General features: G+C 42.8%; 1 protein-coding gene and 4 non-coding genes across 5 annotated transcripts; all 5 read left to right on the forward strand.

Annotated features, from left to right (window-relative positions):
* Positions 1-11: 11 nt before the first annotated feature.
* trnan-guu (transfer RNA asparagine (anticodon GUU)) lies at positions 12-85 on the forward strand. Its single transcript has one exon. It is a non-coding gene; the product is annotated as a tRNA-Asn (tRNA).
* An 877-nt stretch (positions 86-962) lies between these two features.
* On the forward strand, positions 963-1,036 carry trnat-ugu (transfer RNA threonine (anticodon UGU)). The gene has a single exon. It is a non-coding gene; the product is annotated as a tRNA-Thr (tRNA).
* Positions 1,037-3,498: 2,462 nt separating this feature from the next.
* On the forward strand, positions 3,499-16,931 carry LOC144087206 (uncharacterized). Its single transcript, XM_077617573.1, has 3 exons — positions 3,499-3,647; positions 5,426-5,592; positions 14,267-16,931. Exons 1-3 carry the CDS (start codon positions 3,499-3,501, stop codon positions 15,529-15,531), a joined length of 1,581 nt encoding a protein of 526 aa, XP_077473699.1. The 3' UTR covers positions 15,532-16,931.
* Positions 16,932-25,134: 8,203 nt separating this feature from the next.
* On the forward strand, positions 25,135-25,208 carry trnat-ugu (transfer RNA threonine (anticodon UGU)). Its single transcript has one exon. It is a non-coding gene; the product is annotated as a tRNA-Thr (tRNA).
* A 729-nt stretch (positions 25,209-25,937) lies between these two features.
* trnan-guu (transfer RNA asparagine (anticodon GUU)) lies at positions 25,938-26,011 on the forward strand. The gene has a single exon. It is a non-coding gene; the product is annotated as a tRNA-Asn (tRNA).
* The last annotated feature ends 1,030 nt before the right edge of the window (positions 26,012-27,041 follow it).

Below are 27,041 nucleotides of genomic sequence, written 5' to 3' on the forward strand. Positions count from 1 at the left end.
CATAGCCCAGTGTCTCTGTGGCGCAATTGGTCAGCGCGCTCGGCTGTTAACCGAGAGGCTGGTGGTTCAAGCCCACCCAGGGACGTGCCTCTTTGAAGAATTCCACTGTGTTTTGGCTTGCAAATTTCACATTCTCACTGGCCCTGCATGGGTTTTCTCTTGGTAATCCATTTTCCTCCCACATTCCAAAGACATACAGGGAAGGCTAACTGGACACTCAAAATTACCCATAGTTATGAGCAATGTTCCCTCTAATTTTTTGTTTGTCTGGGCAGAAAGACAGCCTCCCTGAGCACACTGAGTACTGGTGTGAGCAACATCATCATTGCTCGCTAAGGGCACACACCAGTATCACACCTGCCATAAGCAGGTGCATGTCTACTACACATAAATGATTTATTAATAATAAAATGTAATGATTAATATCTATGAATGGGCGGCCCAGCGGATGAGTGGTTCGCGCGTCGGCCTCACAGCTAAAAAAAAGGGATTTTATTTTGTGCGCTCCATATGATTTGATGTGCGCAGAGAAGACGAGAGTAGTGCGCAATCCCGCACGCGCGCAGCTTAGAGGGAACATTGGTTATGAGTGTCAGCGTGAATGGTTATCCATCTCCTAGTGCCCTGCGATTGGCTGGCCACCAAGTCAGGTTGTCCCCTGCCTTGTGTCTAAAGTTGGCTGGGATAGGCCCCAGCACCCCCGCAACCCTTGTGAGGATAAGTGCTTCAGAAAATGAATGAATGAATCACATCCATCAGTAGCAGTAATTGTTTACTATTAGCATTGTTTGTTTTTGGCAAAAGTGGGCATTAATGCAAGTTTATACATTTATAACAATACTTATATTATTTTCAAACTTGGTGGGTTCGTTCAAATTGAGTTTGCAACCTTCAAATTATGTAAAGAAAGCCTTGATTTTTATAGGAAAAACAAAGATAGTGAGCAAATTTATGCATTAATGGGCACTGTGGCTTAGCTGGTCAAAGTGCCTGTCTTGTAAACAGGAGATCCTGGGTTCAAATCCCAGCAGTGCCTACAAACCTCTTCCTATATTTTTCAGAACACCTTAAAATTTAGATCATAGGTGTGAAATGTATTAACATGTTTACTGGCATGCTCCTTGTGTAACAAAAATAATGTTTCAGTACGAGTTATAAATGCATCCTTGTCATAGCCCTGTATCCTTGTCATAGCCCTGCATCATTGTCATAAAGACTTTGTATGTCAAGCAATCTTGTTCTAATGAAACCCGTTGATGCGGGAGAAGGAGTCGGAGATTGGCGGGGGGAAACAGTCGGAGATTGACCGGAGTCTTACGCAGAGTAACTCTCTGTCTGTTTCTCTCCGTGCTCCCCTTCTGCAGAAGCGTCAAAATCTCACTCCATCTGTCTTGGTGTGTTTACTTGTGTTCGACCTTGTTGAATGTTCAGCGTGGACCTGACAATAGGTGTCAAACTGATTCCAGAAAGGGCCAGATGGATGCAGGTTTTCTTCCCAACTGAAACAGCACGGACAATTTGACCAATGAGGTTTCTGCTGGAATAAGCAGAACCAGACTGCCATAAACTAATTATTGTAAGATAAAAGATTGGATGAGAACAAAATGTGTCTGCAAGCCAATGTTCGTCCATCCGTTTCTGTATATTGCGCTATCTGCTGGAATCGGAAGGTAGTGACATTCAGGTGCTGGGCTTGGTCCAGCTGCGCATACTCTGCCTGGGCTGAGAACACAGTGTGGCGCACAAGTGGAGTGTCTCTTGCTAGGCGTGGCAGCGCAGCGCGGCTCAGCGTGTCACTAACATACATTTCAGGCCCAGGCTTATCCACCACATCCAGGTTTTAGTACTGCAGTTGCATCAACATTCCTTGGAGATGTTTTGGCAAACTCAGGAGAGGCTTCTTGAATATGGTGATCAGCGGTTTGTGGTCCGTTTCTGCTGTGACCATTTCTCTGCCATATAAGTACTGGTGGAATCTTTGGCACGCAAAAACTACTATGAAGACCCGAATAATCGTATGCCTACGATTATTTTTTCAACTCAAATTTTCGCATGCCTACGATTCTTATTCGGGTGCCTACGATTATAAATTTTTGCCTCAATTAAGTCCGTACAGCAGCAACATTGTTCTATGTCATTAACTTTCTACGTGTAAAGCACACGTGCTGTTTTTACTAACGTACTAGTACTAGTAAGAACGTGCAATTGCCACTGGTAGAGTTGCAATATACATAATTACAATGTCATACCTGTCAACCTGGGCCAATTCCTCCCCGTATTAATGATTGGAATTCCCCGTATTAAGCAATAGAAAACCTTACAAATGCAACGCGGAACATATTTACTCACATAGGGTGCACGTAAAAGTGTTATGGTCGCGCCGCGTTGTCGTGACGCGACCGTGAATGTATTCGGACCCAAGCGCTATGACTCATAGCTGCTTAAATAACGAAACAGGAAATGATTTAATCATTTCCTGTTTCGTGTGAAAGGGGAATGCGTGTGCGCATGTCATGCTTAAAGCATGACAATATTAGCAGTTCTGTTTAGACACTAATTATCTCGTGCCTACTAATATTCATTATTTTTGGAATTTTCCACTGCCTACTATTATTCCGGTGCCTACTATTATTAATTCATTTGGAATTTTCCACTCCCTACTATTATTCCAGTGCCTACTATTATTCGGGTCTTCATAGTATGCTCAGACACTCTTTCTCGATTTGAGCATAATTTTGTTCAGTTTGTCTTAGGGCTCTCGAGGCGAAAGCCACCGGCTGTCCGCCTTGCAGCAAGCAGCATCCAAGCCCATTCATGCTGGCATCACTCTGGATGGTGACAGGTTTTGTGACGCCATAGACAGGTCTGAGAACAGGTGTGTTGGAGACCAGCCGCTTTATCTCATTTACTGCGTCCTCATGTTTGGCCAGCTAGTGTGTCAGGCCCCAGACTAGACTGGTGGCTGGTTGCACCTGTCACCTGATCACAGGTCCAGCCTCTAATGACTCAAGTGCTGCCTGGTGTTTAGTCATTAGCCTACAAGGAGTATTTAAAGCCACCAGGAACATGTCCATGCTGCTGGATCGTCTAAACAGTTTACTGTGAGGTACACTCTTGTGGTTTTCCTTGCCTGTCTTATTGATATTCGACCTCTTGTTTGCTCCCAGGATTCCGGCCATGCTCTGCCCCCACGACCACGGATCACGGATCACGGATCACGGATCACGGACCACGGACCACGGACCACGGACCACGGACCACGGACCACGGACCACGGACCACGGACCACGGACCACGGATCACGGACCACGGACCACGGACCACGGACCACGGACCACGGACCACGGACCACGGACCACGGACCACGGATCACGGATCACGGATCACGGACCACGGACAACGACCACGGATCACGGATCACGGACCACGGACCACGGACCACGACCACGGATCGCGGACCACGGACAACGACTTCGCCTTCGACCCTGAACACGCCACATGGACTCCACGGCAACCGACCTTCCCGCTATGGCTAACGACCCGCCTCCGCCGTCCCCTCTTGTGCTCGCCCGCCTCGCGGACGATCGAAATAAAGATTTGAAAGAACCCAACTCGCACCCTCACCTGCTTTGGGGTCCTACATCCCCGTACGTAACAGCACGATCCAGCCAGAATGGACGCCGCGGGCTCAGACCGAGCCCCCACCGACCAACCTGCGCAAGTCGTGGACCAGCACACCCAAGCTATAAATTGGACCACAACCAAAGATCTTGATGAAGCTCTGTCTGTGATGTGATGAGATGAAAGAGAAAAGGCATTTTAATGATTAAAAACAGAAATTTACTTATGTTACAGCTCCAATAAAATGGTAAACTTGCTTTAAATAGTTGATGGTATTTAATTTATTGTCTGCCATTGACATCGATAAGTGTCCAATTCAGTTCCATGCTGAAACTGTTTTGCTTTTATAGTTACTTTCCCACCAGTTTTGTTGAGGGTGTTGTGGTCATCATATGTTAAGCAGATTATTGTTATTAGTATAATAATTATTATAAAGACCAAAAAGATATTTCAATGTAATGTTTGTGTTGCAAACCCACTTCCACCTGCTCGGTCTGCATCATTTTACAGGCCACTGGCACTTAAATCTTAATGAAAATGAATTAATAAATGAGACTAATTAAAAACAATTAATGGAATTTGGGAGAGAAACAAGCGGCTTAAATTGCCACCATCCAGTGGCGGGCCGTCAGGGCCTTCAAGGCTTTCTCTGCTGGCCTAAGAAATATCTGAATCACATATTATATTTTGTCCATCAATACTTAGTAAATAATTCCAAATTGTCTGTTAGCTTCCTTTCATTGCCTTTCCCCCTGGTTGCACTGCTTCCAGATGTGTTTTCATATTGAAGCATTTAACCAATCACATTTCAGCCATTATTTGTTGCCAGGGTCAGAAATCTGCCTCAAGGCCTTCACAATCAGTTCTGCGGGCTCTGCTGCATTAATCAAGCGTCGATAAGACTTGCTTTAACCAATCAGATTTCGAGTTGGCAACACCACAATGCATTGTCCCAGGCGTAGGGATACGTCATTGCCTTGTCCTAGGCGTAGGGATACGTCATCGCTTTCACCAACTATGATTGGCTGGTGATTAGCCATAGCTACCAAACTGTATTTGGAGCGAACTGCACACGCAAATATATTGTTGTGTTGATTTAAAGCCATTTTCGGACTATGCCAGAAATACGACAGGATAGGCTCGACTTTCAGCATTAGCTTTGATGGCGATAGAAAAGAAGGAAGAGAGAAAGTAGGATGGATATTGTGTCCAGTTAAAAATGATTTTTGGTGAGTAAAATATGGCTATATTCCTAAATAATATTTCAATAATGGGCCAAGTTCTGATATCTGAAAAGCTCCAGTGTTTGTATTTAATCACTAAATGCTGCGAGGAAGTGGATTTTACCCCATTTTAGTGCAATTTTTGCCGTTTCGCGTATGGACGTATATGGACGTATCGACGTTCATCGCTGTCTTTTTCCCAGGGAAATGATACTCCAGGCCCGGTACGGATGTCTAAAAAGCTGCAGTATTTGTATTTAATCAATAAATGCTGTTTTCGGCTGGATTTTACCCCATTTTCGGGCAATTTTTGCCGGTACGCCATTGACGTTCATCGCTGTCTTTTCCCGGTAAAATCACCCCCCGGCCCGGTTGTAATGTCTGTAAAGCTCCCGTATTTGTATTTAATCATTAAATGCTGATAGGAAGTGGATTTTACCCGTTGAAGGCGCTACGCGAAAATGCACGGACCGCCACTGCCACCATCATATCTGGCGGTCCGCAAGAGGCGGGGCCACGGTCCAAATGTAGATCATAGAGCGTGACGTCACCAGGAGCGCTTTGCTCTTTGATGTCACCAGGAGCTCTTTGCTCTTTGATGTCACCAAAGCAAATATGGAGCAACCAGAGGATGGCATTCAGTCAGATGCTGCAGTTGGACGTCTTCGATCAATCTGGAGACACAAGACTCACTTGTACAAACTTTTCTGCCATCTCAACTTTTTGGAAACACTGAAAATGCTTAGAGGTAAGTTGGATTCAACTTTGAATTAGTTTAGCCACCGACCGAATGAAAGAGTCCTGCCCGTCTGTTGTCGTTTATTTAATTTTGGAATGCGTGTGATGAAAAAACGTGACTGAAACTTATCAAATAAAGTCTGTTAAGATTGTAAAGGAGGCTAAAAGCTTTTACTAAACTTGTTTGGTCGGTCGTTGTCGTTATGCTTCGTGCAAAGTCATCGAGACGTTTTTATTTCATTTGCGACATTTTTTGACGGCTAATATTGATGTTTGCAGGCAGCTCTTCTTTTTTTTATTTAAAAAAAACTGCCATTTCACCTAACGGCAATTTTGCTTCGCATTTAACCGACTGATATCTATAATTTCGTTTCGTCAAGTCGAAAACAACATTTGGCATATCGCGTTGTGCTAAACGCACAGTCGTTAACTGCAAAAATTCAAATTTTTGAACTTAAACATTGAACGCATCAAGTTCAATATTAAATTCATCATTCTGTATGGGTAAATTGCTCAATGCAGAGGGGCTATTTATCGTGCTTTATTTTTTTGGTTTAGTATTTAGCCTCTGCAATTACTTTTTTGAACGTGCCTGTACTGTATTGAAGATGTTAGCCACGACACAGTCATCCGTTTACGTCTTTTACTTAGAACCAAGTGTGCAACAATACAGACACCAAAGTACGCATGCGCGTAATAGGTTGGCATACAGACGTTCCCCTACTTACGAACGAGTTACGTTCCGAGCGATTGTTCGTAAGGTTAATTTGATCGTAAGTTGCTTCAGTGCTATATTTTGTATTATAAGTTATGTTTAAGGCCTATATAAGTATATTGAAGGTTTATATAAGTATGTTTAAGGCTTGTATAAGTAACACACAGTATGTACATGTACGTAATAAGATAAATAAAATGAAGTTTAACTTACTTTTGGAAGATGTACTCGATGCTTAAGGAGATGATGGAGGAGGAGGAGGAGGAGGAGGAAGAAGAAGAGGATTTTATTTCATGAGAGGGTCTTCGTCGTCGCTGGAATGGGTTTTAAAAGTTACTTCCTCCTCCGTAACGTCACTGTAGGAAGAAGTTGAGGGTCGAGGAGAAGAAGATGAGGGTTGATGAGTATCTTCCTTGGAGGATTTACTAGAAACTGGCCGAAAGAAGCGATCTAACGACGATTGCACAGTTTTCTTCTTTTTTTCATCATAAATGATGAGGTAGCACTGTATGGCATCATTCAAATGATTTGCAACCTTTGTGCAACATTCAATATTTGGGTCTTGCTGCTCGAAGAGTGCGATGAGTTTTGTCTTGAATTTCTTCATGGGGACAGGCGTTTTTTCCTCCTCCTCCTCGACACGTTGCTGAGCCTCCTCCCTCTCACAGCGCCAAGCGTCGGTATTAGCGGCGGAAAGAAGCACAACTCGGAAAAAGGCGCTCAATTCAAAATCTAACTTACAGCATCTCTTTCCGAACATTTTTCGACATATGCCATATTCGCAGACATGTTCGTATGTACGGTTGTTCGCAACTCGAATGTTCGTAAGTAGGGGAGCGTCTGTACACCACATCACCCCCTCTTAAATTTAAAGCAGTATTTTTTCAAAATCACCCGTTTCCCTCATAACAAAGTTTTTTTTTTTTTTTTTACAAAAAAAAACAAGTATGAAAACAACAAGTATGAACAGCAGCATGTATCATTTACTTAGCTTTTCAAGATATCTGCTTGGTTTTTTACGCACACAGTCTGAGTGTCTCAGTAAAGGCGGGTCAAATGGAACCGATGGATACAATGGTACATCCCCAGTGACCTTGGGTGTGTTCACTTCATAGTGTGCATCAGGTTCAGACGTAGGTGTGTTCAGTTTATTATGTTCAGAGTGTGCATCAGGTTCAGATGTCTCTGTGTCTATTTCAGTCATTGCAGGTTGAGCTCTGGCACGCAGCTGATCTCCATGACGCCGATGCACAGTGTCAGAGTCTCTTTCTTTGACTTGGTACGACACAGGTCCTGTTTGTTTAACCACTTGTCCAGGAATCCATGTGTTACTGTTACACCCTGCATTTAATCTTGAAACACGGGGGAATAATTACAACAGTGAGACGTTGTTGTTTCCTCAATCCAACTTTTTACTGTAAAGATTCCAAATCCCCCGTGCCTCAAACTATGTGCTAAGACATCAATAATCGAATGCGATATTCTTTAACATGCCACACACTTGTCATATGGATCAAAGGATCAACAATCGAACACCGATACACACATCCAATCCAAACGTGTACATTCTCAACATGCAATCGTTAATTAATCAAACACTCTAGCATGTCACACTCTCCCCCACAAAAACAAATGTCGTCCCGACATCAGTATATTCCAAATATCTTCCCCTTGTTGGTTGTTATGCTGAACAGTCTAGCGAACTTGTCACTTCACATCCTCTTCTGTGAGCTGATACTTATGAAAACTCCAGACGGCAAGGGCCACAGTTCAAATATAATCCACAACTCGTACGGTCCACGTTCACTGGATGGAAACTGTAATCACAGTCCGTAACAGTCCATGCCCGCATAATACATGTCACCCTTGTAGGCTCAAGCCTGTTGGAGTCCATACATAAGGGGTGGTTGAATGTAATATGGCTCCAGGTGTACTAACCAAGGAACCACTCCTGGTGCAGGGTAAGCAGGTAGCAGCTGATGTGGTGACTGAGTACTGTAACAGGAGGGGACACCAAGCTGATCATAAGTCGTTCGTCGTGGTGGATGTCTCTTCCTTCTTGGCTGTTCATAAGTCAACGGCTCAGGTTCATTCACAGCGGTTGGCGGAGAGGTCTCTGATAAATGATCATCACGAGGATCTTCAACAGACAGATTTGTTCCCTCACCAAGCAGGTGCTCCAGCTGATAGTCATCTTCTGCTTGTACTGGTCTGGAAGCAGGGCCCTTCACTTCAAGTCTCTGATCCGCTGGCAGTGGCCTGTGCTCAGACTCCATCCCTTGGGCATCTCTCTCACTTAGCACCTGGAGGGGCTCGTAGTGAAAGTCATCTTCGTTACCACTGTCTTTGTCTGTCCCTTGAAGATGAGATACCGGCTGCTGTTTATTTCTCTCCATACTCTTGTCAATTTTTCCTCCTTCTGCTGTCAGGTTTTTAATCAGGATGCGCTCTCCTGGTTGTAGCACGGAGCTCCTCACTTTGGTATCATAGTGCTTTTTACCTCGTTCTGCAGCTTTTCGTACACTCACGGTGGCAATGGTGTACGCCTCCTCCATCCCTCGTCTCCCTTTCTCCACTTTGGCCTTGTATAACTACATCTTGTGCATTTGCTCCCTGCAGCGTGCCACCTCACTCTCCAGCTTGTCAGCTTTGATTGCGCGTTCTCTCAGCGCATCCAGTTCATCGCGATAGGCGCGGGCTGCATGGGCGTCTACGAGCAGCTTCAAATTCTCCTGCTGGAGCCTCTTTATTTCTCCCTCCATGTTTTCCTGCTTGTGTCTGTTGTCCAGCAGTTGTTCATTCCTCTTTTCTAGCTCTTCTCTAAGTCGTCTGATCTTTGTCTTTGAATCGGCAAGTTCCACCAATAGGTGTTGCTGAGTTCCCACCTGCTGCTGTTGCATGCTGGGAGGATTGACGATGGCCAGTGGACTGGATGTGCCACAAAGCACACGAACCACACCTTCCCTTTCCTGAGTTAGCTCTTCTATAGTCTCTTCTTTTAGTGGTCTGCCTCCTCGGATTTTACATCCAGCTTGGAAATGTTCTCCACTCCCACACCGATAACAATGTGTGCACTTCACATCTCGCCCTCCCTACTGTCAAGCAAAACACCTTCTTGGGACATAAGCAGGGCGGCTAGTGTTCCAGGGGGGTGCTGGGGGCTTGCTGTAGTAATTTTGTTTTGCAGAAGGTGGCTGGGGCTCCCTAACTGGTCTTCTAACTGAAGGTGGGAGGTAGGACTGAGGCTGAAACATAGCCTGCTGTAGTGTCTCTTTGATCTGAGCTATTTCTACATTGAGATCTATAAGAGAAGCAACACTTGTCTTAAGTTCAGTCAACCCCGCTCGTACCTCACGGGACACTTGGTTTTTCTTCTCCAGGGCAATTGGTAGGTCGTAGTTCTTCTGAGTGCACCTTGCTAACATGTGTCGCTGCCTGTGGGGTACTAAACTTCTTTTTATTTCTCCTTTCCGTTTCATTAGCACAGGCTACATTTAACCGCTCTAGCAAAAGCTCATCTGAAGTCTTACAGTTCAGCAAGAGAGGCTGCATATCTACTCTAACACTGTCACTCTGGAGACCAGTGAGTATTGTGTGCAAGCACATACGCTGGACTAAACTTTGGTTGTACTGGATTCCTGATTCTGATTCTCGAGATGCAAACAGTACCTTCTGCCTAAGAACTAAGACTCGCATTAAGAAACTTTGAGGAGTCTCTTTGATATGCTGCACTTCTGAAGCTAACTGTATATAGAGGTCGGTAGCACTCCTCTCCTGAAAATGAGCGCGTAGGATGCATTTCAGTGTGGGAAGAGTGAGGTTAGGTTTTTCTTCCAAGTAATTACGTAGCTGCAAACTGGGGGAGATAGGCCTGATAACTGCATCAATGATTTCCACATCTAGGTAACACCTATTCAGTCCATTTTCAATTTGATGAACGAGGCTGGAGAATGTCAGCGTGTCCCTCTGGCCTGGTTCACCTATTTGGCCGGCAATTTTGAAGTCCTTGCGGCAGTATGAGCTTGGCTGGGGAGACACCCCCCCGCTCGAGGGTCCGCAGCATCTGGTAGCTGGGGCAAAGTTATTGGAGTCTCTTCCAATCTTGATCCTTGTTTTTTGTATTTATCTCTTTTGACTTCATGCTTCATATCTGATATTTTATCCTTCAGTTTCAACAATTCAGACATGCCTTCATCCTGCAGTTCCTCTAGTTCTTCTTTTCTAGGTACTTCACAATGTGAGCCACCAATGATAGACGCGATTTCCGTTTAACACTTCTTAATATGTTAAGAAAATCACATATTTCCAGTAGGTTATTTTCCGTCAGGTTGTTCAATGTTCCTACGACCTCTTCGAGTAACTGCTCCATTTTGTTGACGCTAGGAGCTCTGTTGACTGTACAGGAGTGAACTCTGAACTGGCACGTCTTTACTGTCCCTCTGATGATCTCTTATTGGCCTCAGATGACAAGTACTCAACCGCCAACTTCCAGTTCTTCTTAAACAGCAACACCTCCTCTCACTACCATTTGCCTGGTTTGTAGTGTTTGGGGGGATTTAGCTGGCTCAGAATTCAGTGAGCAGGTCATGGACACTGGACATCTGAGCAGCAATCCCAGCGGTTCCGCCAAAATGTTACACCCTGCATTTAATCTTGAAACACAGGGGGGAATAATTACAACAGTGAGACGTTGTTGTTTCCTCAATCCAACTTTTTACTGTAAAAATTCCAAATCCCCCGTGCCTCAAACTATGTGCTAAGACAACAATAATCGAATGCCGATATTCTTTAACATGCCACACACTTGTCATATGGATCAAAGGATCAACAATTGAACACCGATACACACATCCAATCCAAACTTGTACATTCTCAACATGCAATCGTTAATAAATCAAACATCTAGCATGTCACACTACCTCCTACTGCTGCTGCAAGTTCGTTCTTGTTGAAAGTGCGATCCTCTGCTGAGAAGTCATATTGGTCTTTTTGTTGATACTGCTTTCTGCGAACCGTCTCTCTGATGCTTGTAACAGAACAAACAAATTTAAATTAACTTGGATTAATATATACAGACACACTCAAACATACGTTTAATGTAACTTTACACAAAACTGAATTCTATGTTTTTTTTTTTTTTTTACCTTAGCTGTTTGCTAAGGTAAATAAGTAAATAATAAATAAGTAGAACAATGTCCTTATACTTTTGTCATATTATAAGATGAATCACGTTTTAAACTGATTTAACATGTCATCTTTTTGGTAGTTCCAATAAAGCTCTCTTTTTGGTGAAAAATGCTTTTTGGGTGCTTTTTGTTGACAAAAGCAGCCTTCCAAATTCAAAGGTGACAAAAAAGAGAAGCGTTATTTGCTAAGATTTAAAACTAAGAGGAAAATGAATACATTATTTTGAACAATTGGACAAATTAATATATAAAAGATACAGATCCTAGATTCAATATATAAATTATTTTCTTTAAAATGTATCATGTTTGAATAACACTCAATATTCTTATTGAATTTGCTAGCAAATTCAATAGACAAAAACAGCAATTTTTCAAATTTCTTAGGCATGTCTTTAACTGTGAAGACATATTTTCCATATTATTTACATCACATTATTGATTATTTACTTTGTAATTTACTAATTTAGGCTCCACTATTTCGGATAAATTGTGAAGTAAATAAAATCTTCAACGACACTCAATTTTCTTATACAGTAATACCTTGACATAAAAGTGTTCCAACATACGAGAAATTTGAGATATGAGGAAAATTCTGAGCAAATAGCCCAGCCTTCAACACTATAATACCAGACATTCTGACTGACAAACTCTCCCACCTTGGACTATCCTCTCCCATCTGCTGCTGGATAAAGAACTTCTTAACCAACCGACCACAAACTGACAGACTTGGTCCCCACCTCTCTTCCTCCATTACACTGAGCACCGGCTCCCCTCAAGGCTGTGTACTGAGTCCTCTTCTGTACTCCCTGTACACATACGACCGTACACCGACCCACCAGTCTAACTCCATCATCAAATTTGCCGATGACACCACTGTGGTCGGACTCATCTCAGGGGGGGATGAGTCGGGCGACAGAGATGAGGTCAACAAACTGTCTTTGTGGTGCTCGGTGAACAATCTCACACAGAACACCACAAAATCTAAAGAAATAATCCTGGACTTTCGCAAACAGCACAGATCTGGCCTCACTCCTCATAAATGGAGTATGTGTAGACAGGGTCCAGTCCGTTAAATTCCTGGGGGTCTACGTCACGGATAAGCTCTCCTGGTGTACAAACACCATGGCAGTAGTGAAGAAGGCCCAGAAACGACTCCATTTCCTCAGGGTACTCAGGAGGAACAACTTGGACAGTAAGCTTCTGGTAACCTTCTATAGAGCCATTGTGGAGAGCATCCTGGCATACTGCATCACAGTGTGGTACGCTGGTGGCACGGCAGCAGAAAAAAAGGCCATGCAGAGAGTGATTAACACTGCCCAGAAGATCGTCGGCTGCTCTCTGCCCTCACTGGAAGACATTGCCAGCCCTCGTTTCCTCAGCAGAGCCAGGAATATTGTCGGGGACCCATACCACCCTGGTCACAACCTGTTCCAGCTGCTGCCCTCTGGCAGACGCTATAGGTCTCACAAAGTACGGACAAATAGGCTTAAGGACAGTTTTTTACCCACATCCATCAGGACTCTAAATTTGCGGTAACACGACACACAATCCCTTCTGTATAATAACTTCAGGGTGAGGTAACATGAAAAGACGTTGGGCGGTGATCTGCCTCCTACTGGCTGACTGAAGGTAAGTGAGAGACAGTGAGAGGTAAGTGATCCGTTCGGGGGGTGATGTGATGTATCCATTACGGCAGAATTCCAAATTACGAGTCTGAAATTATTTTCACTTATTTGGGTCTTTTGCCGGGAAAACGCACCTTATGGAGAAGCACTACCAATTTCGTCATACGCAGCTGGGTATGATGACAATTAGGCTTTTGTCGAGTCAATGATGATGACAAAGCCTATGTCCGATTATTATTGTTGTTGTTGTTGTTATTGTTGTTGTCACCCTCACCACCATCACACCATCACACCACCACACCATCACACCATCACAATTACAGTGGTACCGTATTTTGCTGTTTAATATACCCCCTATTTAATATACCCCGGTATATTAAACGGCAGGGGTATATTAAATAGCGCACAAACGGGAAGGTACGATCCACTACGCACTCTTTATGCCGTGACGGGGTGCATCAACGTTTTGTGGGAGGACTGGTTCGAGAATGGAAAGAAGGAATTCACACAGAAAGGAATTAGGAGGCGACCAGGCTGGGATCAGGTAGTACAGTTTGTGTCCCACAGCACGTAAATGCTGGATGCAACCAAATTCCGCAAAGCATTTGAATGTTGTAGCATCAAGGAGAAAGGGGAAGCTCACTGCAACGCTGAACTGAACTCCGGCTTGAAAGCTTTGCTGGAGCAGAAAAAGAAAACCAAAGATCCCTTGCCAAATTTAGGACTTGGGGAGGAAGCTGAAAGTTAGGATGAAGATGAAGTCGTCATTGAAGAGAAGTCTGTTGCTGACAGCGATTCGGAGTCTTTGTCCGACTAGTAACTACTACTTACTGCTGCATAAAGTCTGACTTGGAATTTTAATGAACTTAAGTATCTATAATTATGCCCCCATGAACACCATACAAATCTTGCCAAAAAAGCTGAGTTGCCGTTTAATATACCGGGTATATTAAATGGCAGGGGTATATTAAATGGCGCACAAACGGGAGGCTCAAAAAAGAAAAAAATCATTCAATATATCTGGGTATATTAAACGGCAAAATGGTGACGAAATGAATGTATGGCGCCTTCTTCCGTTTGGTTTCATTTCTGTGAACAAGAAATTTAGTCATTTTATAATTGGAAAATGGTTAATCATTTATCTTCGTGTCTTTGCAGGTTTCAGAAATGATCTTGGTGCTGATGGGCAGGAGTCTGTTGACCTTGAAGGTGAAGTTGAGGAGGAGCCAGAGTTCTCTCAACAGTGCAAAAGAGAAGAGCAACCTTCAATCAAAACCAAGGAAGGTGTCAAATGGTCAACTGGTGAGCCTTTCAAGAGTGAAGATGATCTGGGCGTGGCCAACAGAGGGGCGGAGCTTCTGAGCGGCAGCTCAACAGAAGGATGGCGAGCAGAAAATTTAATTGCTCCTTTATCAGATGGCAACGACTTGCTTTTTGACGATGATGATGTTGAAGATGTTAAGAAAAATCCCAGTGGCGACAAACTCTGCAAATGCTTTCAGTGTGGGAAAACTTTTGGGAAAAAGTCTTCTTTGAAAACACACATGAGGAGCCACACTGGGGAGAAACCCTTATCATGTTCAGTTTGTGGTAAAACATTTACACACAAGGGAACATTTAAAATACACACAAGAACCCACACTGGTGAAAAACCATTTTTGTGCTCAGTTTGTGGTCGAAGATTCACACACAAGGAAAGCTTAAAAACCCACATAAGAACCCACACAGGTGAAAAAACATTTTCGTGTTCAGTTTGTGGTAAAACATTTACAGAAAGGAGAACGTTAAAAACCCACACAAGAATCCACACAGGTGAAAAACCATTTTTGTGCTCAGTTTGTGGTCGAAGATTCACACACAAGGAAAACTTAAAAACCCACATAAGAACCCACACAGGTGAAAAACCATTTTCGTGTTCAGTTTGTGGTCAGACATTTACATGGAAGACAAGCTTAATTAGTCATGGAATAACCCACACAGGTGAAAAACCATTTTCGTGTTCAGTTTGTGGTCAGACATTTACACGGAAGACAAGCTTAATTAGTCATGGAATAACCCACACAGGTGAAAAACCATTTTCGTGTTCAGTTTGCGGTAAAAGATTTACACGGAAGACAAGCTTAATTAGTCATGGAATAACCCACACAGGTGAAAAACAATTTTCGTGTTCAGTTTGCGGTAAAAGATTTACACGGAAGACAAGCTTAATTAGTCATGGAATAACCCACACAGGTGAAAAAACATTTTCGTGTTCAGTTTGTGGTCAGACATTTACACGGAAGGGGACTTTAAAAAGGCACACAAGAACCCACACGGGTGAAAAACCATTTTCGTGTTCAGTTTGTGGTCAGACATTTACACGGAAGACAAACTTAAGTAGTCATGGAATAATCCACACAGGTGAAAAACCATTTTCGTGTTGAGTTTGCGGTAAAAGATTTACAAAGAAGAGAACCTTAAAAAGGCACACAAGAATCCACACAGGTGAAAAACCATTTTCGTGTTCAGTTTGTGATCGAAGATTCATACAAAAGGAAAGCTTAATAGCCCACATAAGAACCCACACTGGTGAAAAACCATTTTTGTGTTGAGTTTGTGGTCGAAGATTCACACAAAAGGAAAGCTTAAAAGCCCACATAAGAACCCACACTGGTGAAAAACCATTTTTTTGTGTTCAGTTTGTGGTAAAGCCTTTTCTCAAAAGCAAGATTTAGGAAAACACACAAGAATCCATACAGGTGAAAAACCATTTTTGTGCTCAGTTTGTGGTCGAAGATTCACACAAAAGGAAAGCTTAAAAGCCCACATAAGAACCCACACTGGTGAAAAAACATTTTCGTGTTCAGTTTGTGGTAAAACATTTACAGATAAGGAACGATAAAAACCCACATAAGAACCCACACTGGTGAAAAAACAATTTCCTGCTCAGTTTGTGGTCGAACATTTTCCCAAAGGAGAAGCTTAAAAGAACACTTATTAACCCACACTGGAGAACAATGTTTTCCTGCTCAGTCTGTGGCCACAGATTTGCTACAACAGCCCAATTAAAAAGCTACACAATTCAAAAACGGTTTCCAGGCGCAGTTAATGTTCCAACATTTTCACCGAAGGGAACCTGAAAAGAACACTTAACAACCCGCAGTGGTGAAAAGCCCTTTCTTTGCTTAATTTGTGGTTCAACACATTGGTTAAAAATACTTAATAATAAATAATACTAAGTCTGTTGCCAAGGATTTATTCATAAGACTTAAAAGACACAAATGTGTGTGTATGTTATCTATTAATTGGCAAAAATGACGAGAAACCCTCGTGTCATTTTTTAATCATGTTGATAAAATTAGTCTGCTGTGAATATGTCTGTGTTTGAAAAAGAGAAATACTAGTCAAATGTTGTTTTATTTCATTTAATCTTCAGAATGTTCTATTAGCTTTGTAAACTACATTCTTTTCCCTTTTTTAACTATAAGAACTGACTTTGGGTTCATTTTAGAGTAGTTCTTTTCGCTATTTATATTTATCCAAACTGATTTGATTTGTATGTAAATAGACCTGGCAGTCGGTATATGAAATCAAATGTGAATAGTTTTTTTAAAATTTTATTTTAATGGTGAACAAACAGATAATACTCAATATTCTTATGTATAAACATTAGTATGAAAAAAATATTGATGGCTTGAAACTTATCGTTGTGATTGTCCATTGCTTTCACCTGTGGTCGCCTCCCCAGTGTGCCACCCACCTGTTTTCCATGTCTCATTAACCCATGCCTTACTGCGTCTTGCGGCTTTTGGTTCCATTTAATTTTTTTGTGTGTAATTTTTGATTTTGGGCTCATGTTTTCAGTTTGCTTTTTGTGTTTTTAATTAAAACTTTTTATGTATACCGTAGTGATTGTATTGACACACTACTAGTGATGTGTTTGTGAGCATCACTTGTCGTTTCCACACAGTGACCTACTGCTTCGCAGAATACTGACATCTGATGGACGTTAAAAATTACTGTAGGAAACTTTATACAAAAAGCCCAAGGGTGCTTTTTCGATTACATGTGGGCCGGACTATTTTAGATATAATATTTATACAGTGGCGGGCCGTCAGGGCCTTCTCTGCTGGCCTAAGAAATATCTGAATCATTATATTTTGTCCATCAATACTTATTATTCCAAATGGTCTGTTAGCTTCCTTTCATTGCTTTTCCCCCTGGTTGCACTGCTTCCAGATGTGTGTTTTCATATTGAAGCATTTAACCAATCACATTTCAGCCATGATTTGTTGCCAGGATCAGAAATCTGCCTCAAAGCTTTCACAATCAGTTCTGCGGGCTCTGCTGCATTAAACAAGACTGTTGCTTTTAACCAGGGGTCCCCAAACTTTTTCTTGTGAGGGCCACATAACTTTTCCCTTCTCTGATGGGGGGCCGGTGTCAGTTTGTAACAGAAAAAGTGTGACGATCGTAGGGGAGCTTAATTTTTTTTATTGTTTTCCAGAAAGCCACACAACCAAATAACCCTTTCCAGGTTCTTTACAGAAAAAAAGTCAGGAAACATATAATAACACTATTAATGAAATGAATAATAACTAAATAACCCTCTCTGAGTTCTTCACAGAAAAAACAGGAAATAAATAACACTATTTATGAAATAAATAATAACTAAATAACTCTCTCTGGGTTCTTCATAGAAAAAAAAGCCATGGAACATTAACTTTCTGTTGTGCCATGCACAATCTTCTCCCTTTGCTCTGAAGTTTATGCACGACACCACAACCGTCATTACGGAATCCCACGTCAACATTTTGCAGCACAGTGCTTGGTGGTGAATTTGGCAGTGGACTCGTAGCGGGGCGGTGAGACCCCTTTTTTCCAACTCCCGGTTCATGCGTCCCATTATTAGACCGCGAGTTTCGACCACCATGCTAGGAGCCCAGTCAGTCGTGATGCTAGCTAGCTTTGACCAGTCCAGGTCCAACTTCTCCATGGTTTGGCACACTTTGTCAAAAATATCCTCTCCCGTTGTAGTCCCTTTGAGACTTTGGAGGGCTGCCAGATCCTCGCAGATCTCAAAGTTTGCATTAACTCCACGAATAAAAATGAGCAGTTGCGCTGTGTCTTGCACGTCCGTGCTTTCATCCAGTGCTAATGAAAAAAAGTCAAATTATTTCGTCTTCTGCTGCAGCTGGGCATATACATTACTCCCGATTTCTTCAACGCGTCTGGTCATTGTACTCACCGACAGACTTACAGCATTAAATGCATCTTTCTTCTCGGGACACACCTCCTCCGCGACAGTATCCATACATTTCTTAACAAACTCTCCGTCAGTGAAAGGCTTACCGCTGCTTGCTATCAATTTAGCAACCCAAAAGCTGGCCCGAACGGATGCCTGGTTCTGCTGAGATAGTAGTCCACTTTTTCGCTTTGAGAGTTTGTCTGCTCGTATTTGGCCTTGCAATCTATCGTACTTGTCTTTGTGACGGGATTCATAGTGTCGGCAAAGATTGTATTCTTTGAATACCGCCACCGTCTCTTGACAAATGAGACAACCAGCCTTTTCTTTGCATTGAACAAAAAAATAATCGTTTGTCCACTCCAGGTTAAATACCCTGCATTCTGAATCAATTTTTCTCTCACCTAACTTTTTCGCCATTATTCCGTTCTCAAACAGGTTGCAGTTTTAATATGCTTGAATAGTCCGCGATGGTCCCAGGGCTCCGCCCTCACCTGCGATCGTCCAGATGTCTCGGTAACACTGCTCGTGCATGCAACGGTGGACGTGCCCGCATGCATCAAAGGGAAACACTCTCCCCGCGCGTGTCACCAAAGAAGCAATGCGAAGCCCCGCTTCACTGGGATGATTTGTGGGCTCAGCAGGGGTCCAATGAACCAAACACAAGATTAAAACGTCCCAGTCTTCAAGGCCAAATAGGAAAAAAAATCCGATAGCGTCTCTGGTATTGTTCAAAGGGCCGGTCCAAATGTGCCAGCGGGCCGCATCCCCCCCAAAAAAAAAAAAAAAATCCGATAGCGTCTCTGGTATTGTTCAGAGGGCCGGTCCAAATGTGCCGACGGACCGTGTCCGGCCCGCGGGCCGTAGTTTGGTGACCCCTGCTTTTAACCATTCAGATTTCGAGTTCGCAACACCACAATGCTTTTTCGCAGGCATTGCCATTTTGCTGGCTGGGATACGTCATTGCTTTCACCAGCTAAGATTGGCTAGCTATAGAGAGTAGGCGGGCCAAAGCCATAGTGAGGCAGCCAGAGATGGCAAACTCCACCCACAATGGCCGACAGGAAAACAAATGGTTGCAGATTTGCTCACAAAGCTATTTTCCAGACGGACTTTTCCAGAAAAAAATTGACATCATTAAGAAAGGGCGGTCAACTCCGAAGCTAGCAAGCCTGTTACAGCCGGGAAAAGGGTGTGTGCGCCAGTTTCAGTGCGCTAAGTACAAAGAACTACCAAACTGTATTTGGAGCACGCTGCACAAGCAAATATATTGTTGTGTCGATTTAAAGCCATTTTCAAGGCGGACTATGTCAGAAACACAACAGGACAGACTCGACTTTCAGCATTAGCTTCGTTGCCGATAGAAAAGGAGGAAAGAAAGGAGGATGGATATTGTGTACAGTTAAAAAGGATTTTTGGTGAGTAAAATATGGCTATATTCCTAAATAATATTTCAATTGTATGAGGTTATTATTGATGATTTTTTATGTGTAGCTACGGTAGAGGTTTTATAGCCATCAAATAGTTTTTGAGGTTTGGATTGATTCCGATAGAAGGTGCTACCCCAAAATGCACGGACCGCCACTGTATATATATATATATATATATATATATATATATATATATATATATATATATATATATTTATTTATATTTAAATCAGATTAAAAGAACTGGATAAAAAGCCTTAAATATTGATTTTTTTATAGATCTAAAACAATGTTTATTTGAGCTTTTTTTTCTTAGTCAGGGAAGATGTCTTTTAATCATTTGTTGAAAATATTTTTATATAGTTATTTTTACATTTCACAAAATACTTATTGAACTAAAACACAAAAAGAAAAAAATTGGAGGGAAAAATTGCAAATATTCGTTAAAAATGGGAAAATAAAGAAATATAATTGACATCTATAGTTGGTCCGGGTTAAGGGAATAATTTAAATAAAAGAAAAAACAAACTTCTCCTTTTGGGTTTAAGACACCTTTGAGAAATTGTTAGTTTTCTGATATAATTTCTTTAAAATGCGCTTCTTCGATAACTTGTGATTGACAGTGTCTTAATTATTGTGTATGTTGCACCCTGCATTTTCACTTGAAACACGGAGAAATAATCACAATAGTGATTCGTTGTTGCTTCCTCAATCCAACTTTAATGATATGAAGAAGATCTCCCGTGCTGGGGTCAAGGTACACGGATCAAGGCCTCAATAATCGAATACCGATATACATCCAATCCAAACTAGTGGTATGGGCATCAAGGCATCAATAATCGAATATCGATATACATCCAATCCAAACTAGTTGCACATTCCCAACATGCCATCGTTAATAAATTAAACACTTTAGCATGTCACACTCTCCCCCACAAAACAAATGTCGTCTTGACATCAGTACATTCCAAGTATCTCTCCACTTTTTGGTTGTTATCCTGAACAGTCTTGTGAACTTGTCACATCACATCCTCTTCTGTGAGCTGATACTCATGAAAACTCCAGACGGCAAGGGCCACAGTTCAAATACAATCCACAACTCATATGGTACACGTTTACCGGATGGAAACTGTAATCACAGTCCGTAACAGTCCATGCCAGCATAATACATGTCACCCTTGTAGGCTCAAGTCTGTTGGAGTCCATACATAAAGGGTGGTTGAGTGTAATATGGCTCCAGGTGTACTAAACAATGGACCACTCCTGGTGCATGGTAAGCAGGTAGCAGCTGATGTGGTGGCTGGATACTGTAACAGGGGGGGACACCAAGCTGATCATAGGTCGTTCGTCGTGGTGGATGTCTCTCCCTTCTTGGCTGTTCATAAGTCAACGCCTCAGGTTCATTCACAGCGGTTGGCGGAGAGGTCTCTGATAAATGATCATCACGAGGATCTTCAACAGACAGATTTGTTCCCTCACCAAGCAGGTCCTCCAGCTGATAGTCAACTTCTGCTTGTACTGGTCCGGAAGCAGGGCCCTTCACTTCAAGTCTCTGATGCGCTGGCAGTGGCCTGTGCTCAGACTCCATCCTTTGGGCATCTCTCTCACTTAGCACCTGGAGGGGCTCGTAGTGAAAGTCATCTTCGTTACCACTGTCTTTGTCTGTCCCTTGAAGATGAGATACCGGCTGCTGTTTATTTCTCTGCATACTTTTGTCAATTTTTCCTTCTTCTGGTGTTGCCTCAACGGGTAATTGGTCACAGGACATCAGTAGATTTCTGTGCAGAACTCTGGAACGCCCTTTACCTTTTTCTGGCCTGACTTCATAGATTGGTAGATGAGATTCCATTCGCCTCACCACTTTGGTGTCATAGTGCTTTTTACCTCGTTCTGCAGCTTTCCGTGCACTCTCGGTTGCAATGGTGTACTCCTCCTCCATCCCCCATCTCCATTTCTCCGCATAGTCCTGCTGGCCATTTGTATCGGACTTGTTGCATAGTCCAAAGAGCATGTCCACTGGAAGCCTCGGCGATCTCCCGAACAGTAGGTAAAATGGTGAATAACTTGTCACTTCACAACGGGTACAGTTGTATGCATACACAAGCTTGTTCAAAGACTCCTTCCAATTCGATTTCTGTGTCTCAGTCAGTGACTGAGCATCTGTAGTAATGTCCTGTTCATTCGTTCCACCTGACCATTGTTGGGGCTACTTGCCAACACTTCAATAAACTCGAACACAGGAGCACACACTGAGACAGAAATAATGATATTTTAGCCACAGAATGTGACTACTACTCTGTGGCTCCTCAAAGCTATTTCCCGCCGAAAAGCTGCTTCAACTGTGTTTTTAATAGAGGTAGAACAAATCATAAAAATGGGAGGCGTTGATACAAATGAAGAGGGTGGTGTCCAAAAGGTGTAGTGCACATTTTAACCAATAGGTGTAAATAAAATTCTATTCTAGTAACTTTTAATACATCAGAGTGCAAAAGTGTGCAAGATTAAATATAAGAATACTATTCATATTTCACATTTCCCCCCTGAAGTAACGAAAATAATTTTCTTTAAACACTTCAATTTGTATCCCTCCTTTTCAGGTTTTAGAATACAAATATCATCATCAGTTACTGATTCACAGGGTATGGAAAATAACGAAGTCACTTGTCAAGGCAGAGGCGAAAACTCAAGTTTACTCAGCGGTACTTGAGAAAAAATTCCTCTACGTCCCTCTTAATGAGCGAACACAATTTTTAAGTCAAGACAAGTACATTTACCCAGAGGATTCGACATCCTGGGATTCGTCACATTTTGGAGTAGTGCAAGAATCTCCAGCATGGTTTGCCATGCGGTGATACTTTATGTCACTGTAAGCTACCAGCGTGTGCTGGATAGTGTTTTGAATCATAGCTTTCATACAAGGGATTACACAAAAAAAAAATACAGAATAGTAGTAAAACCGCAAGAATGGGGGTTGCAAATGTAATCAGAATAGAGAACCACGATCCAGGTGTTAACCACGACCACAGTGATACACCTACGGCTGAGTGATCCTGGGCCATGGTGTTGGCTAGGGCTTTCATTTCAGCTATGGCATGAGTTATGTTACCTTTGTCATCGATTTCATCTGGGATGAAGGTGCAACAGTGTTCTCCAACTATCACACACACCTCCATCCTTGGCTGTTATCAAATCCAGGACCATCCGGTCTTGAAACTCAATTTCTCTAATGGCTTTAAATTCATCTGCTATACCTTGTAGGGCCTTGACTGTTTGGTTAATGAACAGTCCCATTTGATAATTCAATGTCTCTATACGGAGCATACGTTTACCTACTCCAAGCTGGGGAAGTAGTGACAATATGATTTTTTGGGGGGTGGACCATAATTTATGATTGTCAGGAACATCACTGCCCCAAATTGAATCATGTGGTTTGAATTGCACTGGTAGTAATCTCTTATTTCTTACTGGTATTTTCACTCCCCTTAAAAGGAATGCATCTTGGACCATCTCGTGACCGGATGATTCGCCGAAAGACGTTTCGCCGACGGACGTTTGACAGACGGACAGGTCGCCGAATGGACGTTTCGCCGAACAGCCGTTCGGCCGAATAAACGTTTGGCCGAACGGAGGTTTCGCCGAAACGGGATTCGCGCGCTCGCCCCACCCCCGGATCGTGTGTACAAGTTTTTCAACCTTGGCCCGCGGGCCATATACGGCCCGTTAGGATTTTTAATCCGGCCCGCCGCCGGCGTTGTCCAAATTATAGTAAAAATCAATGCTTCATTTCCCTTTGCCGCTCATCACTCTCAATTTATTAGTTTACCGTCAATGGCAGCCCGGGAATAAGCACTCTTGGGCGGGCATGGCAGCCCGGGAATAAGCATTCTTGGGCGGGCAGATGTAGCAGAACCGAGCCGTAAAATGACAGCAATCAGGTCAAATCCAGACGAAAACAGCATTTAATGATTAAATACAAATACTGGAGCTCTTTGGACACTAGAACCGAGCCCAGGGAAGTGAATTCCTCGGTAAAATGTCGCGAGCCGTGAAATGACAGCAATCGGGTCAAATCCAGCCGAAAACAACATTTAATGATTAAATATAAATACTGGAGCTCTTTGGACACTAGAACCGAGCCCAGGGAAGTGAATTCCTCAGTAAAATGTTGCGATGATGTCGCGATGAAGGCAAAAAACTTCCATATACGTCCATTCGCCAAACGGCTCAAAATGCTCTCAAATTCGGTCAAATCCAGCCAAAAACAGCATTTAATGATTAAATACAAATACTGGGGATTTTTAGACATCAGAACCGGGCCCAGGGTGGTTGATTTCCCCGATAAATGTGCACTTTAGAGCGTTACCTGACCCAATTGCAATGAATAAATTTGTCCACCGGATGAAAGAGTTCTGCGGATTCAAAGCAGGGGTATTTTCGTTACAAATAGTGGTAGTATTAGAACCGGTCCATGTCGGTTCTGGTTGGTAGTTTTACTCGGCAATTGTGTCCCATGTGTGGGTAGATGTATTATTGACTAATTTGTGTAAAAATATTGGTTCAGGAAGGTTCTGGGTGTTTTCAGACGTGGAATTAAAAGCAAGTTTTACTCATACAAGGAAATTACTGAAATTGAAATCAATTCTTTGTTTTTACAGGGAAAACCAAGAAAATGGAAGACAAAATGTTGCAGAAATACAACAAGATGTGAAAATGTGAGAGGATGATCTTTAAATGTGTTGCAATACTACCACTCCTTGTAAATAAAGTACACACATGTTGATGACACTATTTCTGGGTAAACAGAACCCCAGCCTGAGAGGCTGGTGGTTCAAGCCCACCCAGGGTTGTGTCTCTTTGAAGAATTCCACTGTGTGTTTTGCCTTGCAAATTTCCCGTTCTCACTAGCCCTGCATTGGTTTTCTCTTGGTAATCCATTTTCCTCCCACATTCCAAAGACATACAGGCTGACTGAACACTCAAAATTACCAATAGTTATGAGTGTCAGCGTTAATGATTATCCATCTACTAGTGCCCTGCAATTGGCTGGCCACCAAGTCAGGTTGTCCCCTGCCTTGTGCCTAAAGTTGGCTGGGATAGGCTCCAGCACCCCCGCAACCCTTGGTGAGGATAAGTTCTTCAGAAAATGAATGAATGAATCACATCCATCAGTAGCAGTAATTGGTTACTATTAGCATTGTTTGTTTTTGGCAAAAGTGGGCATTAATGCAAGTTTATACATTTATAACAATACTTATATTATTTTCAAACTTGGTGGGTTCATTCAAATTGAGTTTGCAACCTTCAAATTATGTAAATAAAGTCTTGATTTTTATACAAACAAGGAAGATAGTGTGCTAATGTATGTAATAAGGGGCACTGTGGCTTAGCTGGTCAAAGTGCCTGTCTTGTAAACAGGAGATCCTGGGTTCAAATCCCAGCAGTACCTCTAATCCTAGATTTTTCAGAACACCTTAAAATTTAGATCATAGGTGTGAAATGTATAAACAGGTTTACTGCCATGCTTCTTGTGTAACAAAAAGAAGGTTTCAGTACGAGTTATAAATGCATCCTTGTCATAGCCCTGCATCATTGTCATAAAGACTTTGTATGTCACGCAATCTTGTTCTAATAAAACCTGTTGATGCGGAAGAAGGAGTCGGAGATTGGCGGGGGGAAACAGTCGGAGATTGTTTCTCTCCGTGCTCCCCTTCTGCAGAAGCATCAAAATCTCACTACATCTGTCTTGGTGTGCTTACTTGTGTTCGACCTTGTTGAATGTTCAGCGTGGACCTGACAATAGGTGTCAAACTGATTCCAGAAAGGGCCAGTTGGATGCAGGTTTTCTTCCCAACTGAAACATCACGGACAATTTGACCAATGAAGTTTCTGCTGGAATAAGCAGCTGATTATTGTAAGATAACAGATTGGATGAGGAAAAAAGTGTCTGCGAGCCAATGTAATGGTTCTTCCCACCTTGCATTTCAAATAACAAAAAAAGTTAAAAACAAGGCAGAACCAGACTGCCATCAACTGATTATTGTTGTAAGACAAACAGATTGGATGAGAAAAAAAGTGTCTGAGAGCAAATGTTTACGGGAATTTAAATCTGAAGTCATGCTCACTTTTGTTTTTTGTTTTATATTTTTTCAAATGAGCACATGGCTCATAGTCCAGTGTCTCTGTGGCGCAATTGGTCAGCGCGCTCGGCTGTTAACCGAGAGGCTGGTGGTTCAAGCCCACCCAGGGACGAATGTATCTCTTTGAAGAATTCCACTGTGTTTTGCCTCGCAAATTTCACGCTCTCACTGGCCCTGCATAGGTTTTCTCTTGGTAATCAATTTTCCTCCCACATTCCAAAGACATACAGGAAAGACTGATTGAGCACTCAAAATTACCCATAGTTATGAGTGTCAGCGTGAATGGTTATCCGTCTCCTAGTGCCCTGCGAGTCAGCTGGGATAGGCTCCGGCACCCCCGCGACCCTAGTGATGAAAAAGCGGTTCAGAAAATGAGATGATATGAAAATTAGGCATTAATGCAAGTTTATACATTCATAACAATACCCATCATTTTCAAACAGCGGGGGCTTCGTTCAAATTGAGTTTGCAACGTTCGAATTATGTACAGAAATTCTTGATTTTTATAGGAAAAAGGAAGGTAGTGTGTAAATTTGGTCATTGGGGTAGTGTCAAGTAGTGTCATTTGGCTATTGGGGCTCCTCCTGATGCACCTCTCGATTTTGAACCGGGACGTCTGGAACTGGAACGATCTCAACGGTGCAAAGATCTGGCCATCATTGTCGATTCCACTTTCAAACCAACTGCCCAATGCATCCAATCAGCCAACAAAGCTCGCGGAGTGCTGTTCCTGATGTTCCGGTCCTTTGCCATCATCACTGCAGACATCTTCCTTCCGCTGTATGTTTCCCTGGTGAGGCCCATTCTCGAGTATGGTGTCCAAGCTGCATCACCGTACCTCGCCAGGGACATCCAGCATCTGGAGCGGGTCCAGAGACTTGCAACGAGGATGGTCCGCGGCCTCAGCACAAAGTCCTACGAGGAAAGATGCCAGCGACTCAATCTTCCGACCCTTGAGGCTAGGCGTTTGCGAGGGGACCTGATACTGGCCTACAACATCCTCCACGGTAACTACAACATGCCCCGTGATCTCTTCTTCACGCCCGCACCTGATCGAGGTCTGAGGGGTCATCCATGGAAGGTGTATCCTCGCAGGTTCTGGTTAAATCGGTCGAAGGCTGCTTTTTCGGTGCGCATCGCCG

Source organism: Stigmatopora argus, chromosome 13, assembly GCF_051989625.1.
Source record: "Stigmatopora argus isolate UIUO_Sarg chromosome 13, RoL_Sarg_1.0, whole genome shotgun sequence".
Classification (NCBI taxonomy): Eukaryota; Metazoa; Chordata; class Actinopteri; order Syngnathiformes; family Syngnathidae; genus Stigmatopora; species Stigmatopora argus.

Excerpts from the sequence above, each read along its gene's own strand:
- LOC144087206 (XM_077617573.1), top strand. The coding sequence starts at position 3,499 with ATGGACTCCACGGCAACCGACCTTCCCGCTATGGCTAACGACCCGCCT. Across the intron at positions 3,648-5,425 it reads CTTTGGGGTCCTACATCCCC|GAGCTCTTTGCTCTTTGATG; the intron begins GTACGTAACAGC and ends TGATGTCACCAG. Across the intron at positions 5,593-14,266 it reads AACACTGAAAATGCTTAGAG|GTTTCAGAAATGATCTTGGT; the intron begins GTAAGTTGGATT and ends GTGTCTTTGCAG.